The 21677-nt window shown below is 43.4% G+C and overlaps 1 protein-coding gene across 1 annotated transcript; it reads right to left on the bottom strand.

The window, feature by feature from the left end:
• Positions 1-922: 922 nt before the first annotated feature.
• Positions 923-20276, bottom strand: LOC113032419 (uncharacterized). The gene is made up of 9 exons (XM_026185341.2): positions 17689-20276; positions 9091-9297; positions 8573-8786; positions 8196-8357; positions 7125-7343; positions 5908-6054; positions 5545-5785; positions 5222-5386; positions 923-4862 (listed from the first exon to the last, which is right to left on the bottom strand). Exons 1-9 carry the CDS (start codon positions 18381-18383, stop codon positions 2419-2421), a joined length of 4494 nt encoding a protein of 1497 aa, XP_026041126.1. The 5' UTR covers positions 18384-20276; the 3' UTR covers positions 923-2418.
• Positions 20277-21677: the final 1401 nt, after the last annotated feature.

Genomic DNA, 21677 nt, shown 5'->3' with positions numbered 1-21677 from the left:
TTGTTTTTCTTTTCTATGTGGTATCTGTTGCATTTCAAAGAATGACCATGTCTAGATCTACCAAAAAAAATCCATATTTCTCAGTAGGGCTGAAACACATACCATGATTCATATTTCACATAAAACAGTAATAACTTGAGGTTTTTGTTTTGGTTTGTTTTTTTTAGTTTTTTTTTTTTTGTACTAAGAATCAAAACCTATTTCTAATGAAAATGACATAATACTTTTTTTTTTTTTTTAATTGGTGGGACATTTTCAATCTACAGTTACAAAGAACAAGTCAACTACAAGTCAATTTGAGTTTTAAATTCCATGATTTATGCAAATTATGCTGCTGCTTTCCTGTAAACTGTCTTTCTGGGAGTGTGGTAAAAGCTTTACAACAGCATTTACACCTTTTTGATGGAAAAAAAACACAATGCAAAGTATAATTGAAGTGTTCGGTTAAAAAAAAGAAAATATGGAAAATCTGTGAGACAATCTTTTTGCGTGGGAGTGTTTGCTCAGTCACAGCTCTGAGCATGATTAAACAACAAAACAACAATTATTACTGTGGAGAGTTCACTTTTAACAGTGTAAAGCTTTTTTGTGAAACCCAATTCAGTTCAGTTCAATTTAATTTCTAATGTGCCAAATCACAACAACAAATCAAGACTACAATAATACAAAGAAAACAGAGAAAACCATCATATATCCTTATATGAGTAAACGCTTTGGCAACAGTGGGAAGGAAGAACCCCCTTTTAACAGGAAAAAACCTCTGGCAGAACCACTATAACTATAGTTCATAACAGTTTTTAGTTATGAATGTAAAAGTCCTGCTTAAATGGTCCAAATGTCACACACACACACACACACACACACACACACACACACACACACACACACACACACACACACAATAAGCTCACAACTCACAAGATGATACCTAAATCCACTTTATTCTTACATCCAGCTATACACCATCATCATCATCATGTCAGCATCATCATCATCACAAGCAGAAAATCATCACCCTCAGTGTCACACTTATGATCATCAGTTTGGCAGCACTATTAGCCGTCTTTTCTTTCCAAAAGCTAAAGCTGTGATAAATAAAAAATAAAACATTTGGTCCTTAAATATATCGTCTAGGCAACATGGTATCAGGGATTAAGACAGAAATGCCTTGTTGCTACCCACAGAAAACATCAAACATCACTGGAAACTGTGCTGAAACAGTGTCATAGGGCGACAGAAGAAGGAAACCGCTAATTGAACATGAGGCTGACGGCAGCAGAGAGCAAAGTGTCGGGCAAACTGAGAGAAAGGGAGTGAGTCTGTGAGCGTCAAAGAAACAGTTAGCGACCAGAGCTGTGAAATCAGATGAAAGGCAGCTAGACAGACATGAGATGAAAGACAAAGAGACCGAGGAGTGAGGAAGCACACAACAGACCCACAGAGAGGCACGTATTTACAGTACAGGGAGACGGGTGGAGAAAGAAAGAAATCAAGTGAACCACAATGCACAGCAGAGCAGTATTGTGTGTCACACACACGCACGCACACACGCACACACAGAGAAGAAAAAAAATACAATTTACAGAAGCTGTCAAAGCGAACATGTAGATTTAAAAGGTTTGTATTGTTCAAAAACTAAACACCACGCACCTGGGACAACAAAACTACAAGTGGACTGCTCCTAATTTTTCAAATTCATATGAATATTGACTTTACAGTGCTTTTTAAACGCTATATCAGTATAATTATTATTATTCTGATGAGAAAATATTACACTTTGGTGAAGAATGGGAGGCAAGAGGGAGTTGGAGCTGGAAACAAGGAAGTATCTGCTCTATTGCCTGCATCTTGTCATCGTGACTTTCCTTCAAACAGGAAAACAATTAATATCTTCCCACATTCATTATTATTGTCAAGGAAATTTCCTGTTTAATTAGTGAGAAAAATGCGTCACAAGTATTGCTTTTTTTTCATTAGCTTTTAATTTTTTTTTCCAGACTCCCAGACGTTGTTTCCTTCCCGTTTTATTGTGTAGATACACTGCAGCATATTTCCACTTCAGCTCCCCAGCTTGCTCCAACAATCACTAACACAGATATGTATGTATACATTTGGATGTTTTTTTTAGACTCCGCCTTATCAACCCCGCTGAGGACCCCTAAAGTCTTTCTCCTGGATCCTTGATCGATGGCTTGGCTGTGAGTCACGTGAACACCTGATGTTCTAAGACAATCACATCCTAGAGTGAATGCAAACATGTATCTGTCCTCGTGAGATCACGGCTTGTCTGGTGCCAACTCTGACACAACTCTGCATATCCATGGCTCTGCTATTCAGGCACCCACCACAACACAAAGGCCAACATTTTATGAGGTTTTCCTCCTCATCTTTTTTAAAATTTTTAAATTTTTTTATGTTTTACATGTTGGCGGGCAGTTTGTGTCGTAGTCCCTCTGAGTCTTTTCTGCCCGGTGACAGCTGAGGGTCTTTTTGTCCACCTTTAGGAGAGGTGGATTTGGCAGGGGAGTCTGCGTGTGCCGACTGGGTGGGTGCAGTGGTGGATGCTTGTGTGGTCTGGACAGGGGTGGAACGTGTATTGAGTTTTGAGGACTGGGTAGGGGCAGCCATGGTGCTTGGTATTTGTTTTGGGGGGTTAGAAGAGGCCGGCTGAACACAAGGAGAGGTGCTGGTGGTGGTGGTGGTGCTGGAGGGGGTAGAAAGAGAGGGGGACTTTGTGGAGCATAAAATTGTTGAGCAGGAGGCTGTGGATGTGATTTCTTTGGCAGTGGAGCTTGGAGTTGGGACAGGAGATGTTTGCTTTACAGGATGAACTGAAAAAGTTACTTTAGTTGGAGCGTTAGTGCTAGCAGGTGTTTGGGACAGAGTTGAAGTTTGGGTTGGGGTGAGAGGTGAGACCTGTTTAGGAATCTGGCTTGAAGTGGGGACTCTTGCTGAGCTGGAGACTGAGGCCTGGAGACAAGGTGTTGGACTGTGGCATTTACTCAGGGAGGGGACCGATGTAAGAGGGATGGGAGATGAGGAAGGTGTTGGGGTGAAGGTCTGGGTAGGGGTACCCGGTGTGCTGGCTTGAGTAGGCGTTTGGGAGGGGGTAGATGTTCGGGTGCGGGTTGTTTGAGTGGGAGAAGGGACTGGAGTCAAGACAGGGCTGGCACCCGACAATGGAGAAGCAGATGGTGGTGTGTTGGATGCCTTCGCTCTTGGGCTCTGGGGGTGGGGCGGAGAAGATGAAACCAAAGAGGAAGGGGGAGAAGAGGATGTGAGTGAGGATCTGGTCCCGTAAGGCTGAGGTAGTGGAACAGGGGTAGAAACAGAGGATGGAGGTGGTGTGGAAGATGGAGAGGGAGAGGACGAGCGGGAGGAGGGTGTAGGAATCGGTTTGGGACGAGGAATTGAAGAGAGCGACAGTGGGCTTGTTCCTGCCGATGGAGGGGTGGAGCAGAGAGGAGGAGAGGAGGAGCGGGAAGGGGTCATTGGGATTGGTTTCGGTCGAGGAGTCTGGCAAAGAATAGGTGTAGGAGATGAAGGAGTGGGTGCAGGGGAAGGGGTGGCAGAGGACAGCGGGGTATGCTTTGGAGGAGAGGAAGATGCTGGCACAGACGATGTAGAAGGCATGTGTGCAGCTGTGGCAGCAGAGGCAGTGTGAGCTGCAGACTGTGTCTTTACAGTCTGTGCTATAGTGGGCTGGACAGGAACTGTGCCCTGTGCTTGTGTTTGTGCATTAAATGGCATATTTGTCACCAGCTGTACTGAAGGATTAGAGGTCAGCAGGCCTGCACTGCTTCCCCTGGCTAATTGCCCTGCCAGAAACGGAGCTGCTAGCAAATTACCGCCAGAGGCCTTCCGATGGAGAGGAGGGTGAGGCTGCACTGCAGCCCAAGAGCGATGAGGCAGGGTGGGCTGTGAGGCTGAGAGCAGCCTGGCTTCCTGGGTGAGTCTACCCAGTGCTGGGAGACCCTGTGAAGTGTTTCCTCCATGACGTAACAGAGCCTCTTTTGCCCCTTGCTGAGCTGTAAGCAAAGTGTTGCCATCTGATGGGCCACTGGAGGCAGGCGGATTGGTGGCTGGTGTTTTGTGGGGAGGTGCAGCTGGTCCTCCTCCTCCTCCTGTTGGGGCTCCAAGAGATCCAGAAATTGCTGAGGGATGATCTGCCTGAAGTCGGAGGCTGTAATGGAGATTCCTTCCTTGTTGGACAGAAGTTGGGACAGAGGAGGCTGAAGTGGGTGGAGTTTTAGCAACAGGAGGCGATGTCACCCCACCAGGAGGGCCCATGGTTGAGGGGGAGACAGGAAATCCTCTTGGCGACAAGCCACCTATTCCTCCCATCGCCATCATCCCAATGAGAGAGCTCACAGAGGGGCGAAGGGGCTGCAACACAGGAGCACGAGGAGAAGAAAGAGGGAAAGAGGAGGAGGGAGAGGGGGAGATGAGAGGGGAGGGCAGGTAAAAAGCTCCTCCAAGAGCGTGCTGCTGCTGCTGCAGCTGCTGAAGCTGCTGCTGTTGCTGTTGCTGTTGGTGCATGAGGGCAATGGCTACATTACTTGTTGCAGCCGCAGTCTGCAGCGGAGCATGGACCAGCGGCGCCCAGATGACGGGGCGTGGCCGAGGAGACACCGTGCCACTTCTTCCAGCGGCAGCAGCGGCTGCGATGGCATCCTGCATGGCTGGCATGCTGTCGTGTTTAACAATCTGCTGCACCAGCATGCTGTCACAGGAACCCAGACCTCCTGCTGTCATACCACCACCTCCTAGACCCCCCCCACCTCGGCCTCCACCACGACCCATGCTGCCACCAAGAGAACCGCCCTGGGACGACTTCCGCGTGAGCATGGAGTTCTTCCTGCCTGTAGAGGAGAAAAAGAAAGCGCAAATGTGAAATAAAATCTTCAACATGTCTTTGTAACCTGAGATACTGGGCTTGACAAAACGGAATGCCTAAAGGAATGATATCTTTTAAAGTAGGTAAAGCTGTCACGTAGCTGGAGTTTTAGCCTCAAGCGTTTTCCTGTTTTTTTTACATTACAAAGATTTCTAATCCTGAATTATTTTTACTTTTAATTCTTACAGCTTGTATTCAAAGAGGACTCCTGATCTTTTGGCGGCTTGAACAATCCTAACAAAGGGCCTGTGATATCTGCAAGTATTTGGTATTGTCAGTATTGAAAAAACAAATGTATGTAGCAATTCAAAAACTACAAGTTACCAATACGGTCCAGTCGGTCAGCTGCAACAGTTTCAAAGGCACGTCGCATCATCGGGTGTTCCTCCAGAACCTCATTGAAGCTGTCCACACTGAGAGAGTACAAACGGCAATATGTGTCTGCTCGGACACTGGCTGTCCTCCGTCCTCGAGTCAATAAGCAGATCTCTGACAATTAGAGGACAGTTTTATCAGTATAACAGGGAAATTGCAGTATATACAGTAGTTCTGCAAAACAAACCACAGAAAAAACTACTGCTATCTTCTGCTTCTGCTCCTCCAAAACCTTCTCCTTCTTGTTTAACGAGACACCAAAACATCCTCACCTCCAAAGTAAGACCCATCACTCAGCTTGGTCTCCTTGTTGCCACGGGTCAGCACGCTGACGCGTCCGTGCTGGATAAAGTACATCTTACGTCCAACTGTGCCCTCACGGATGATGAAGTCTGATGGCTGAAACACTTCAAAGCGGAGCTTGGTAAGTACGGCGGTCACAAAGTTGGGATCAGCGTTGGCGAACAGCGGCATGTTAGCAACCAGGCTGCGGCAGTTAAAGCTGACTATCTCCTAAGCAAAGAGGAAGAAGGGATAAAGAGAGGAGGGAGTGCTAGTCAGAGATCTGCTGCAGGCATGAACACAGCATCTAGGGCATGTATGTGTGATGGTGTGGGTGTTTGTGAGTTTATCACCTCTTTTAGCGGCTCACTAAGTTCTCCCAGGATGTTCTCTTCATCGAACATTTTTCCCTGGAAGCGGTGCTCGTAGTACTCATGGATCTTTTGCCGAACATCTGCTGGGAGCTTATGGAACGACATGTACTGCTCCACCTGCTTGTACTGCAATAACGAAGGCACAAACACATTCACTTTAAGAGAAGAGTACGCGCAGACTGTGGAAATACATTCTTTAGAAATTTTATCTCAGAATCAACCTTGAAATGTGACCTCAGTTTGATATGTTTGTGTTGTTGTGTGTGGGTCAGTGCCTCAATAGATACTCAGACACTGAGATGTATATATGTTAGATAGTAAACTATCATCACTTTGCACAGCCATTGTGAGGTATAATTTCAAATCTACGAATGTTGACTCACAGCTCCAGTGGGAAGTTACGATCTCTTCAACACTGTGGGTATAATATTGTTTTTAACTGTACAATGTGAATTACCCTAATTCATTATATGCCTATATTTATTATGCAGAAGAACTTCAGTGATTTCAGACACCAACTTCTTAAATACTTTATCTCACTAGAGCGTACTTCCAGGTGTTAGAAATATGTTGAAATGTTTTTCCCCTTTTTTTGAACTCTAGTTTATCTCTTGACCCCTTTGCTAGGTTCACCCCCAAATTGAAAAACACTACTCCCGTGGTTATCTGACTTTTTCTGGCAGGGTCCTCTTTAGGAGCTAAAAAAGTTCATGCCTCCCACAGTTTGTATTAATCATTAACACTAAAAAGGGCCTATTTTGATTTCTAGTAAAACAAAGGTCACTGTGATAACTTTAGCAAACTCTTTGTTTTTTTTTTCCAACATAAATCACAAACTTGTTTTTTCCACACATTTTTCTCACAGTGATCTATGCTTCCCCTTGCACTGGCTTCATGCAAAGATTTGTTGGTTTGGGGCTCAAATTTAAGAATTTGGAGTATTTTTTTTGTTTCATTTTAAATTGTGAATCTTAGCATCAGCATTCAAGTACTTCAGCATTAATTAAAACCAGCATACTGCTTATAATAGTAATTGAAACCCCAGACAAAAAAATTTAACAAAGTTTAAAGTCTGAACAAGGAGAGTCAACCTAAAGGCTGCAGGCTAGAACGGACCCACCTGGATGGCTTGTAGATCTACATAGTCAGAAGCACCCACAGTCATACGACACTCATAAACAAGCGTCATATTTCACCTTTTCCTGATACTGTCGCCGCGATGAGTCTAGTGACTGGATCAGAGCGGTGGCGTGGCCGATGAACATGGCATAGCAGGTGGCGCCTACAATCATACTGAGCATGGTGAGCCACACGTCAGTCATCCCCTCGGGAGCCTGGGCACCGTAGCCGATACACAACATGTGGCTCATGGCTTTGAACAGAGCATAGGAGTACTGCACACCCCATGTGTCGTTCTGTGAGCGGGAGAGGAAGAGAGGAAGGGTGACAGAGGAATAAAACAAGTTTCAAGCGTTAATTACAGAGACGCTGGAGCCTTGAACTGTTCTTATTTTAGTCGGGTTACGGGAGTGTTTTCCCCTCTGAGTGGCTCAGCCAAACCATTTTAGAAAATACAGCTGAGATCATAACATATTGCAGGAGAGCAATTTAAGTGCCGAAAGCCAGTGTGCTGACCAAAATCATAAAATCGAGCAGCTGCGCTACATATAAAACAATAAAAGGGCCGTCATCTTGCATTATTAAATAAATGTTCTAAAGAGGGACAATAAAATGAGCCGCCTCTATGTGTGTGTGTGTGTTTTTGTGTATGAGTCCAATTATACTAAGACGTTAATGGTCCATTGGACAAGGGGACCTTCTCTGGGGAAAATCCCAGCATCAGTCTGCTTAGCAACCATCACACGGGCAACTGCAAGACATGAGTCAGTTGAATATCTGAGTCTGTATGCTTTCATGCAAAATCTCCAGCAGGTCCCCAGGCCTTCCACAGATTGAGCTCATTCACACCTACACCTGATCTCTCGGAGGTTTTTAATTACAGTCAATCTTATTTCAACTGGACATGTTGCTGCATGAGCCAGTTAACACAGATAAGGGGCAAAGCATGGCAAATCTGATAAACAGTGAGTCTTTTCAGAAGCAGCGGTTTGCTTCAATCTCAAACAAATATTGCGCACGCTGTTCAAACAATCCAGATAGGGTTTTGTGTGATTCATTCAGCTCAGCCTGAACGTCACATCCTGCGTCTGTTGGCCTGACAATAAAGTCGTTCACTGAAACATATTAAAAATAACACAGAGACTCACCACCATCACGTTCTTAGAAACCCAGCAGTCAGGAGGGAAGTCCTGCAGCATGGGGACCAAAAACTGGAGACAGCCATCCCAGTGGCACAGCAGCAGCATCATGCCAATTAGATTTACTATCCTTACCATAGCACTGGCAAGGTCATAGGTCATATGGAAGATCTGAGAAAGAAGAGGATGTAAAAATAAGTGCGGTTAAAGAGAGCAAATGGGGTTTTAGATTTTTTTTATCCCTAAAAGCCTCTTGATCAGCAACACATCCAAAACGGGGGTGCCTCTGCCCTCCAAGCATGTTGTTTCATACAAAAGGGGCTTCTGATGAGTCATGCCTTAAATATTAAATCTTTTCCACAAATATCTGAGTTTGTGCTTCTCACCTCCTCCCACTGGTGGATGTAGCGGATGAGCCTGGACAGGCGCAGGAGCCGAAGCAGGCTCAGGATTTTGGTGAAGCGGACTATCCGCAGTGCCCTGGCCGTCCTGTAGACCTCTGAGTCCAGACTGTCCACCATTAGGAAGATGTAATCCACCGGGATGGATGACACAAAGTCCACGAGGAACCAGCTCTTCAGGTATTTCTGGCGAATCGCCCTGACGTTAGAGTGAGATGGAAGACCAGTGTCATTCCTCATTAGGCAGTCTAGTCTCGTGGAAGAGAGTTCAACATTTGCTTGGCATGAAACCTTCCTCATAAATATTCAACAGGAACATAGTGGGATTTGAACAAAGCTCTGCCACTGGCCTCACATCACCTTTTCACATCTCACACATTAATTTGTTTGAACACAAACCCAGCAGATGGCCAGAAGAGCAAATTTAAATTTATGGCATTGGTCCTGCTGCACTGATATTCCAGACAATACACACACACATGCACATAAATGCTCCTTCTAACCTCGGGTCGAGTAATATCTCAGTGTTGTCTTCCTTGACGATGCCGGTCCTGAAGTTAAGGACCAAATCGACCATGAAGAGAGTGTCCGAGACCACGTTAAAGATGATCCATGAAGGAGTGTTCTCGTCTCGAAAGAACGTGATGCCCACTGGCAGGATGATTAGGTTTCCCATCATCAGCAGTAACATCAAAAGATCCCAGTAGAATCTAAAAAGATAACGATGGACTCTTTATTTACCTCTGGTCTCTCCATCTTCGTTTCTTGTTTTCTTATATTGTCTTGTTGTTTTAAAAGGTTTGCCAAATAGCACAAATAGAATTTAAAATAAAGGCAAAAACATCTCAAGCTGCTGTTTGGATTGAAGACAGCTTTGCACACTTTGGCAGTATCTTAACCAGTTGAATATGCTGACTCACATGCTCATGACCCAAATATTACACTTTAATTATTGGCAAGATTTTAGTAAAAAGATGATAAAATGGCATAACTCATACAGTGCAAATGCTAAAAATACCTTGCAAAAACAGAAAAAAGACTTTCATGTTGTGGTAAAAGAGGTTTAGCAGCATCTCGCAAAGCAAAAACAGAAATATTAAATATTAATGTAAGCGAAATCTTTCTTTTTTCTTTACTGGGACCAATATAAGCTTCATCTATATGTATGTTTAGCATAAGTCAGTATTACTGAAATCTATATTAACATGATTTTACAAACAGAGACACCACGGTTTTGTCACCTGTGAGCAGCTCAAATGATGAGCATTAACAGAATACTCAAAACTGAACAGGATTAGTATTCACTGTGACTGAAATCTGCATGTGTCACTTTGTCACTTTTCAAGAGTGAACCTGCTTATAAGCTCTTTGTGAAATGACAGTGTGGTGAAGTATACCAATCACGCATAACATTTTGACCACCGGCAGGTGAAGTGAATAACACTGATTATCTCTTCATCATGGCACCTGTTAGTGGGTGGGATATATCAGGGAGCAAGTGTATATTTTGTCCTCAAAATTGATGTGTTGGAAGCAGGAAAAATGGGTAAGTGTAAGGATTTGAGTGAGTTTGACAAGAGCCAAACGATGAGACTGTTATGGCCCTGGCCATAATCTATTTTGGTGGCTGTTTCTTTGTCTGTGTCTTTAAGTCTTTGCAGGCCCTGGATTGGATGAGCTGACGGCTGCCGATTGGTCTGCTGATCATGTGGTCGCATTCAAAATCCATCACCAGCAGTTGTCCTGGGGCAGCCACTGACAGCAGCAGCAGACCTGACCCTGGCTTCCAAAACCCATGACTTTTGTGACTTTCTCAGTTCTGTATATAGTGTGTACATTAGTTTTCATTGTAAATAGCACTGGAGCAGAAGGGGTGAGCTGCCTTATTGTTTTTCCTTGCACTGTTTTCTCCTGTTTATCTCAGTTAGGGAGTTAGGTGTAGCGCTTGTCTTTTGTTTGATTTTTGATTTCACATAGGGTTTTAGATAGCACCTCCTCCTGAATTAGCTTGTTTTGTTTGTTATTTTGGCCTTTGTTCACCCCAGAGCTTCATTTTGCAGTGTAGAAAAATAAACCACCATTCACTAAGAAATTGGTTTTCCCTCTGTGTATGGTTTTGGGGACCAGGGCGGGGCAATCTTTTCAAACTTATGTTGCGTTCCTGTACCCCTAGACTGGGGCGTAACAGAGACAAAAATGGATGGGGTGTTCCTGGTATGCAGTGGTCCAAGGAAGGAGCAGTGGTGAACCAAGTTTTACTGATGCAGGGGCGTAAACGCTGGGCAGCGTGGTTGGATCCAACAGACGAGCTGAAAAGTTGATGCCGACTGATAGAAAGATGTCAGAATTTGTTGGGTATAGGGCTGAATAGCCACAGACCAGGGTCAGGGTGTCCGTGCTGACTCCGATCCACCACTGAAAGAGCCAACAATGGGCATGACAGCATCAGAACTGGAACACAGCAATGGAAGAAGGAGGCCTCTTCTGATGAATGACGTCTTCTTTTACATGGTGCATGTGCTTTAATATATGGCATTAGGAAGTACTATGGGAAGAAGTCCAGCAGAGGCAGTGTTCTGCTAGGATGGGTCTGGGCTTCTCTGGCTGCAAAAAGGGGACCAACACAATATTATCCAGGTGGTCATAATGTTATATGTGATTTGTGTACAGGAAGATGAGAGAGAGCCTAGAGCATGCTTCTTCTGCTGTGATGAGTCAAAATTCCTACTGTTAAAAAAAAAAAAGACTGTATCCTGCACTTGATGTGGATAATGCTACGTTTCCTGCATATTCATTTAAAAATGTTGTTTGGCTGAATCAGGGCGCCATGTCTTCCTCTTGTGTTCCTCCACATTGCAAAAGGCAGAGCCAAGCATCCGTCCATTTTTACATTCCCATCCTAAACATATAATCCTGAAAAATCAGATTCAAAGGGGCACAACTCTGATTCAATCTTACATTTCCATAAGTTCAAAGAGACACATCAAAACAAGATTGGTCAAAGTTGAAGCACCTGAGGGCAAGATGGGTATCACGTTCTTAAAGCCTTCCCACCGACTTGGTGCCATTGGATTTTCTAAAACTTGTTAAATGCATTTCCACCAGATTAAAAAAAGAAAGCTGCTACTGGCACAGTTATACAACATTGGTGGTCCCAAAGTTGGAGGGGCAGATGCAAGTGCCTACGGGAGACGTTACTGCAAGAAATTTGCCACCATTCTGATAAAACTTCAGTGAAAGCAGGAGAGGCTTCTCTGTGAAAAGCAGGGCCCAACTTGTAATATTCAGTTCTCCAACTTGCAAACTGAAGGGCACTTCTTAAAATGCAACTGGCCAGCTCTCTCCTACCTGATAACCACCCCGACCTTTTAAAATTCACATTTCTACTAAGATTTCTGTAAGATTTTAAAAACTTTCATAAAGCTACAAATGTGTTCAAACAGGTGTTTGTACATGTTTGAGAGCAGAAAGTGTGTGTTTTTGTTTTTTAAATAATCTGTGCTTATTCACATCCGTGAGCCAGGACAATAACAAGTGCAGTCCTCCTGGTAATATAAGTCAGGCTGTAGTAGATATGAATGTTTCCCTCAAGACAGCTTCATCCTTTGCTTTGGCAAGATAAAGCACCTGTGCTTCATACTAATAAAAAAAAGAAGAAGTGATTTGAGAAAAGGAGGAAGACAGTGAAGAACAGAGGGAGGCAAACGATCAGTAACCTTGGGAGGCCTCATCAATCTGAATGTCATGCTGGAGGACTCCGTGATGTAGCCGTCTCGGAAAAAAAAATCAGGCGATCACTCATGTCATTTGGATGCTGAAAGTGATTAAAGTATGACAGAAGAGCCGATCCAATCATCGGGAGATGATTCGTGTCATCTCTCTCTCTCGTTTCTGCTAAGCCCTTTAGCCAACGCGTTATCAATGACTTGCTTATTCTTGCATCCTCACGCTGTCTCCGTCTCGCTCATTTACACACACAGTGTCTCTTTTTTTAGACAAAGTACACTCAAGCTCTGCGGTCGATTGCTATGGAGCACCAATTTAGTAACAGAACTTCATGGTGTGATGCTACCACTAGACTGATGAATATTAAGCATGCATGAGTCATCGCTCGGCCCCACACACTCTTCTGTCTGACTTTGTCACTTACACTGACAGATGTATTGCTTCATAATCACTGGCAACAAACACGCGGGGATTATTTACAGCAACATGGTCGCTCTTGCAGTTGTCGTAGCAGTGAAGGCGATTTACTCCTGACTTGGAGAACTTGCCTTGTTAACTCTGACTGTGGGAACATGTCTGTAAATTACATTATGCCTGTCAGGACCCCGTAAACAATATGAACCATAATCCTGTACCTAACGAGGCTCCCATGGAAAACCTTAGAGAGGTTACTTTTAAAACAATTAATTTAACATTGACGTGTGGACTTTGCTTTTGCCATTTTAACCATATTAGATACTTAATAATGTCTCTACTGAAGTGACTAACTGATCAGCATAAAATAATCCTCAACCAGTGACTAATTGATTATCCAACCACTGATTATTGATTAACTGCTTGGAAAAACATTCCACGGACACGGTAAAATGATTGTTCCTCCTCTTGCGATGCATTTGTTGACATCTACATCAATATTATATCTATATTTAAATTAAAATATGTAGGCTCTCTGAAACTGACTCCTCAGTAAATTTAACTTACTACAGTCACTAGCTCATGACTCCTTGTGGTGACACAGAATTTGCAGCAAAGAAGAAAGTCACGGGGAGCGGGGGTGGGGAACAAATCAGACAGCTAATTAACTCTGACAGGTTACTGAAATTAAGTTATAGTGATAAAACACACAAACACCATGGCTGAGTGAATTCATATATAATTCCAATATTTTACCCGCTGAGATTTTCTTCCTATTAAAATATTGCTATGTGTCATAGATGATTGTGTTACCACATGATATATAGAGTATCACAGCATAAATATATTGTGACATTACTGTTATTGTAGGCAACATATTGTGATTTTATCATATTGAAGATTATGCTCTGATTTCCACATCTAATTTACAGATTATGGAAAATATTGTTTGTGTCAGCGCTGTATTATAGGTGGAAAATGCTAGTACATATACAGTGTACAATTTATTAGGTACACCTTCCTAGTATTAGATTGGACCCCATTTTGCCTCCAGAACTGCTTTAATTCTTTGAAGCATAGATTTAACAGGGTGCTGGAAACATTCCTCAGAGATTTTGCTCCATGTTGGCATGACAGCATCACACATGCTGCAGATTTGTTGGCTGAACATTCATGAATAAATCTCCTGTTCCACCACATCCTAAAGGTGCTTGTATTGGAAATGGAATCTGGTGACTGTGGAGGACATTTAAGTACAGTGAACTAATCTTCATTTATAAGAAAGCAGTTTGAAGTGATTTCAACTTTGTGGTACTGCACATTATCCTGCTGGAAGGAGATGAGTACAATGTGATCATAAAGGGTTGGGCATGGTCACGAACAAAACTAAGGAGTGCTTAAATGATGCTCAGCTGGTACAACGCGACTCAAACTGTGCCACAACTATCACACCACCACCATCCTGGACCATACAAGGCAAGATGGATCCATGTTTTCATGTTGTTTATGCCAAATTCTGGCCCTACAATCTGAATGTCTGAGCAGAAATTGAGACTCATCAGACCAGAAAACATTTTTACAACCTTCTGATGTACAGTCTGAGTTTCCTGTTCTTAGCTGACAGGAGTGGCACCCAGTGTGTTCCTGATCTGCTGTAGTCCATCTGCTTCAAGGTTCAACATGCTGTGCATTCAGAGATGCTTGTTTGCATATCTTGCTTGTAACAAGTGGTTATTTGAGTTACTGTTGCCTTCCTATCAGCTCAAACCAGGCTGGCCATTGTCCTCTGACCTCTAGTATTTTGAGGTACTTGAATATATTTTAATGTGCATTTGCTCCTTGAGCTATCTAATCTAATCTATTTTATTATTTGTTTATTTCCTTGTTTTTAAATGTCTGTACAGTACCAGCTAACAGCTCACAATCTGAAATGTTAGATGGTGACTTGTTAGCAATTCACCTGAAGAAATATTCCTCTTACATCAAGTCAGTTTCTTTTTTCTTATTCCTTTCATGCAATGAAAGAGTAAAATTTATGTTACAATACAATACAATACAACTTTATTTGTATAGCACGTTTAAAAGACCAGCGGTACACCAAAGTGCTTTACAATAAAAACAGGAAAATTAAGACATGATTAAATAAAAGACTATTAACAAAGTACCACATATGTCATCAGGTTGAGGGCACTAATTATATGGCAATAGAAAGAATATAAGAACAAAGTTACTAAGAACAGATATAGCTAAAAGATAAAGTACATAAATAAAAATTGAACCAAATATAAAAAAGGGACAGTAACTAGATGGAAAAACTATGTTGAATAAGTGAGTTTTTAAACGGGATTTAAAAGATAAAATGTTTGGCCTTTTCTTCCAATGGACTTGCTTTTGTTTAAGTACTTACTGAGTACTTACTCCTACTGCTCAATATAGTACATTACCCTTCAGGGAATTATGTATTTCTCATCTTTAACTTAAGAAAATCTATTTATTCTTGCAATCTTGTATCTATCATACAGGTTTCACAGATTAAAATGTGGATCATATGCATTGTTTTAGTTTGCTGAGTAAAATACTAGGTGACACTGTCCATGTACACTGCACATTACTCTGCTTCTATGTACTACAGCCTACTGTTTCCATGGGGATGTGACAGCTGATTCAAACCTGAATGAAGAAGGGAAGACCCAAACAGACAAGAAGATGTGACAGCCAAACTAAAACTCAGAATAAATACCTGACACGACCTGGTTTCTGATTTTCCACCTGGTGAAACACCGCGAGCTGTGCACTGTGCGGTTCATTCGGGTATAAATGCATATAGTGTGCACTTGTGAACTGCACTCACACATGCTTATACACACACAGGAATTGCAAATGCAATCAAAGCTGCTCTCTGTAACCTCATCAGTATTCCATTTTGAACACGAACAGGTGGTGGAGGGTAACCGACCTGTATCTACCTGCTCAGCTGTTGTCATACCAAAAAACCAAATCTACTGTAATTGAGGCCAAGTGTCTCCTGTGTTGCCTGTGATTGGTTCCCTGCTTGCGGTTGGCCAGATGTCAGCTCCTTGCAAGTTTCCACCCATCATCCAGTCCGGCACATACAGACAAACAAGGACAACTCTACATGTATCAGCAGCATCACTGATTCAACATGAATTCACTCTGCTTCTATTTCTAACTCTCCTCACCCTTCATCTCTCACTTTGTATGCTTCTCATGCCACAATGTGTATTTTCTTCACCTCTTCTGCCCCTCATTATGTATTCTTATAGGTGCAGCAACAACACATCTTTTCTTAATGAGGTGAAAAGTGTGGGAGCTTATCGGCAGACTCAGTAAAGACAGACCAAATGTACGAGGACAAGCGCTGCCACACATTCTAGTGGCTGCAAGGGCCAAAACACATAAAGCAGCTCTGAAGGTAATCTGTCTTCTTGTCTCTCGCGCCTCGGCCTTGCAAAGTTCCTCTTCAGGTACTTAACGGAAAAGTTAGATGACTGAATAATGCATAATGCATACTCAACTTGCATAATTTAGAATGCCATACATAATTGACTAAAATTCAATTGCAATTCTGCAACGGGCTAATTAGGACTATTTAGCTCATCAGATGTCTTGGTTGAACATCAATTAATGCAGGAAAGGCTGAGATTCAATGAAACACAAACTCATTCACAACACTCTTTGTCGATCCTGCCTCGCCTTCCTCGCTGACTACCTACATCACATTACCTGCGAGCAGCCCCATAAGAAGCACGTGTGAGCGATCATTACATTGACAGACAATACAAAATGACACAGTCAGTGTGTGCCTGTGTGTGGTTGATGAGACAAAAGTGGGCCAGGAGCCTTGGGGATCAAGTCATCCATTGTTGCTGCAGTCTGTCTGGAGATTATGAATGCTGCCTCTCCCTTTGCTGTCCATCTGCACATCTTAGGCACATGCAATTATGGAGAGCGATTTTCTGTGAATACCTGGCCTATTAACTCATAAATAATAACGCATATTTAACATGTGCAATATGAGAGAGAGAGAAATCCCCAACAATCGGACGACCCCCTATGAGCAAGCACTTGGAGACAATGGGAAGGAAATCTCCCTTTTAACAGGAAGAAACCTCCAGCAGTTTCAGGGAGGGGCACTTATCTTTCACAACCCGTTAGGAATGAGTAACCAAACCCGGCTTACCCATTCCTGTACTAACTATTCAGCTCAGGTGGCAGAAAAATCCTAATCCGCCACCAACAGGGAGCGCTGTGCTTGGTTAAGCCACCTTTACATGAAAACATACTGAACTTTTTACCTCAGTTACTTGGAAAGGGACGTGCACCTTTTGTCTATATCTGTGAAAGATTATTTCCAGGAAACAACAGGCTACTATAATAAAATATTCCTCTTAGAAATGGAGACCAGCCATTGTAGCGTTCTGTCTATCTTGGAGACCTTAGCCCCTGATCGCTGCTCTTTCCATGAGCACCTGTAGCTGTGTCTTTGTTGTACAACCCCACTTTAAGCTTCATCTTCTCCTCTAACCCTGACGTAATTTACTATGCACTACTGCCGTGCCCTGGGAATATATATTTAGCCTCCTGCATTTCTTTCTCCTTTCCCAGTTGTCCTCCTCCCCATTTCCCCTGTTAACAAGTGAAGAGGTTGCTTAATGCATGATCTGTTTTCCTTTTCCTCTCTCTTTCTCTCTCTAGTTAATTGTCCATCATTATACTTCAAGTGTGCTCTGTAAAAATGAGCATGAATTCAACTTGCTTTGATCCACATTTCTCAGAAAAAACATAATCTGTATTGAAAATGCTACAAGTGGCATTTAATTCACAAACCAACATCAGAGTGACCAGCTGCTGTGGAGGGTGTGTGTGTGTGTGTGTGTGTGTGTGTGTGTGTGTGTGTGTGTGTGTGTGTGTGTGTGTGTGTGTGTGGGAGGGCTCCATACCTGAAGTCACTGTAGGGGTGGATGATCCACGCTCCTGCTGATTTCAGTCTTTCCTGCTCCTGTTCCACAGCTTTGTGCGATCCAAACATGCGCAGACTGAACTTGTTGACCCCAGGCTGAAGCATGGCTCCAAACTGTCTCTGGATGAAGGTGCTCTGGTTGGAGTTGCTGTAGTCTTCCCCGTCCAATCCCATGCCAAACCCACCCAGGCTAGACTGACCCATCATCTCAGGGGTTCCTGCTGCATTGGTGTTGCATGCTGTGGTTGTGGTGGTCTCTGCACCGGTGGCCACCACCATGACTCCGGTCCCAGTGGAGGACGTAGAGGCCAGGGCTGCACGGGAGGCGAAGCCTACTGATCGCGGAGGAGGATGGGCTGTGCCAGAAGAGGAGGACGGAGGAGGCGGCAAGGGAATCGGGGTAGTTGGAGTGCCTGCTGTACGGAAGGGCAGGCCGTCCCTGGTGGAGGCGCTCATGATGGAGAGGCGACGCCCGCGTCCACCTGAGGATGTGCTATCTGCCCCAAAGGAGCCCCTTTCTCCCTCCAGCGAGGCCTGGGACAGCCTGTAGCCGGGAGAGGGCAAACTGCCCTTACTGCGCCTCTTCGAGTCCCCTCCATTACGCCTGGGCAGGCTGTCACCCCCGGACCCCCCGGCGCTACTAGGGGTACCCACACCTCCAGCCACCCCATCCATCCCAACTCAGGGAAGGGGAGGAGTGTGAGAGGAGGATCAATATAACCTGTGACCCCCACCCCTCAGAATAACTATTCAGTACTGTCGACCTGTCTAGGTTACATAGATGAGAAAGTCAATGAGGCTCTGAATGTTAAATTGAAGAAGCGACAGAAAAGTGCAGCGTGTCTCCAGTCATTCTCCCGGAGTCTTCCGCCCTCTTTCCGCGGATGTGGCCATTCTTACCTCAGTGCCCTTGGAAAAAGCCCCATCCAGACAAAAATATCCCCCCCTATCACTGTGACGCCTGCAGCTTCACTTTTCCTCTTTTCTTAAAGAGTCTTGTTTGTCCTTACAGATGTTTCTCTGCCAGTCCTCCTTCCTCGTCCTTGAAACGCTGCTCTCCGCCCGAGGCCCTCCCTCTCCGCTCCACAGTCGCCCTTAACGCTCCGACACCGGTCATATTGGCACCGGATTCCCGGTCTATTGTAGATAAGAGCGCTCGACGCTCATTGGCCGTCCGTGTCCTGTCCGTGTAGCCTATATGTCCAGGCTGCCTTCCCAGTCTTTGCCCCTTTCATCATATATCATTATGTAAGAGATGTTTTGGGCGCTAAGGTGTCAGACTGGGGAACATTCATCCGAGGATGAAAGACAAGGACACTCGATACTCTGTTAGGAGGGATGGGTTGTTAACGGACAGAAAGGACGCACGAAAAAAGGCACAAACGAGCGCTCATTCCGAGACGCACTGATTCACTGTCGAGGACACGCACTCGACCAGCAACCAGGCACATGCACATAGGAAAAACGGGAACAAATACGGCTGGGAAGGAAGTCAGAATACCCCAGGTCTAGCCCATGTTTTCACTGAGTCCGCCACACGTTGTCATTTTCAGTATCCGTGCGGGAAAAAACACCTTCACCATGACGGAAAACCCATCTACCCGCGACTGAAGCGCAGTCAGACACACAGACAGATTTCCTCCTTTACAAAAAAAGCTATTTTATATATATAAAAAAAACCTGATACCGCAATTAACTTGATGAGGTTCTCACAGCCTGACGCACCACATTCCATGTTTCCTCACATGCAGGCGCTGCCATGCACTTCACTTCACTTTTCAATGACACAGTCTACAGGGATACGGCGGCGTCCCTTCCCCTCTTATGGCACCAACGGCAGATTACAGACTCTACATTTAAATGAAGAAAGCTGCTCCGAGGTAAAACTGTGCGCTCCCATGAATTTCAAACCTTCCTTAAAAAAAAAAAAAAAAAAAAAGCAACTTGTTGATCCTTGGTCCTCAGGAAATTGTGCAGAGCAGATGGAGTCCAGTTTACGGCTCAATTTACTTCCTTTTCTGACTCAACACTCAGAGGTCGGTCTGACACGTCCGCAGAAGCGCGCCGCCAGCGCGTGCAAATGAAATATTAAATAAATAAATGTCCATATAATAGTCGGAATCTAATCAGCTTGTTGCCATGGCATCCGCATCCCCATCATCCTTCCCCCAAGGCCGCATGCCCAACCGGCGCAAGACGCACGCATCCCTCGCAGGTACAGGATGCGCGTCATCCCTTCTCACCAATGCGGCGAGGGAGCGCGTGATGGAAAGAGGGATGATGAAACTTTATTTAAATAGCAAAAAGGGGCAAGCCTTTTTTGTACCAACAATGGGGAGGACTTATGAAGGAAATAAAAGAAAAATGAATGAAGTCCTCAAAGAACGCTGTGATCCAAACAACGTGAAGCAGATACACCTTTTAGAAATGAAATAATAAATATAAATTCAATCTGCAGTTAAACTCCAGAGCTTGAGTTCGTCTAGAGAGATATGAAGGCTGATACATCATGAAATAGATCACAGGGTAGTTTACTGTAATATACTTTTCCCCCTTTAAGTATTTTAAATGTATTTAAGTACTCGACTACATTTTTCACAGCAAGATTTACTTTTATTCGTCAGCTGTTTATTGGTTATCCTTCTTAAGTAAGAGACTTTATAGTCGATCTGTCAGTATTCTAAGGTCAAGAAATATTGTGAATGCAGGGATTTTAAATGTAACAGAGTAGTTTATTTTTTATGTGTTGTTACGAATTGTGAACACATCTACATCCAAATTACACTCAGCAGGGAAAAGTATGTTCAGCTTAAGAACAGCTGTGAAGTACTTATGTAAACATCTAAAACTACAACATTTTTGAGGGAAAAATTACATTTGACAGCTATTTACTACTTAGTATAAAAAGGGCACCTATTATGTTCATTTACAATTGCTGTGATGGCTATTTTTATTCTTGGATTAACGAGTGGGAGGCTAAATACTCTGTACAGCAGATGAATAGTATCTGAAAGCCATGTCCTTAAGAAACAGGGGGGAAAATCCAGCAACGTCCCAATCTGCTAGGCCTTCAGTCAATCCATCTGCTGTTCACTGAAGTCTCATCAGAAAAGCTCTCAGTGCAAGGGTGGGTGTCAAGAAGCCATTCTTATTGAAGGGAAACAGGGAGAAAGGCTGTGGTGTGTCAAATTACACAAGAAGTGGATCGAAAATTAATGTCAGCAGGTATTGAATTGATGAATGGAATTGATGAATCACAATTTCAATATTTGGTTCTGATCATCACCACCATTATCAAAACTGATGGAATTATAGATGGAGAAAAGTACCATCACATATTGATCCACCATTCAATAACATCTGGAAAGAGTCTGATTGGAAGCGGCTTCAATATTTGGCATGACAATGATCCCAAACACACTGCCAATGTAGTAAAAGCACACATGACATCAGTTGTGGATCGGCCTCCCCAGACCCCGGACCTCACCATTAATTAAACCAGCGTGGGATCAGCTTGACAGAGAACAGAACAAAAGGCAGCCAACATCCAAAGAAGAGCTTTGAATGATCTTCAAGAAGCCTGGAGAAATATTCCTGAAGACTACTAAAATTGCAAGAAAGCTGCCTGAGAGAGTTCAGGCTTTGTTAAAGAATAAATTCGTTCAAACCAAATATTGAATATTTCAAGCTTGTTAGTATTATACAGATTCTTCTTTCCTTTATGTATTTTAAATCCATTGTTTGCACATTTTAATAAATAAATTATGTTAATAAATCTCTACACCTATTTCCCATTTCCGTAGCAAAATATAAAGAAGTGACATGTGGCTTTTGCACAATACTTTAAGAGGTCAAATTGGTGGTTTAAAAGATTAAATATAAATTTATCTGATATCTATACTTTTATTTCAGTTTTCTTTTGTTGTGGTATTGCTACTTTTACTTCAGCAGTTGACTTGAATAGATCTA

Source organism: Astatotilapia calliptera, chromosome 11 (genome assembly GCF_964374335.1).
Source record: "Astatotilapia calliptera chromosome 11, fAstCal68.1, whole genome shotgun sequence".
NCBI classification, from domain to species: Eukaryota; Metazoa; Chordata; class Actinopteri; order Cichliformes; family Cichlidae; genus Astatotilapia; species Astatotilapia calliptera.
The sequence above is the reverse complement of the archived record's forward strand: the minus strand, read 5'-3'. Positions and strand labels throughout refer to the sequence as shown.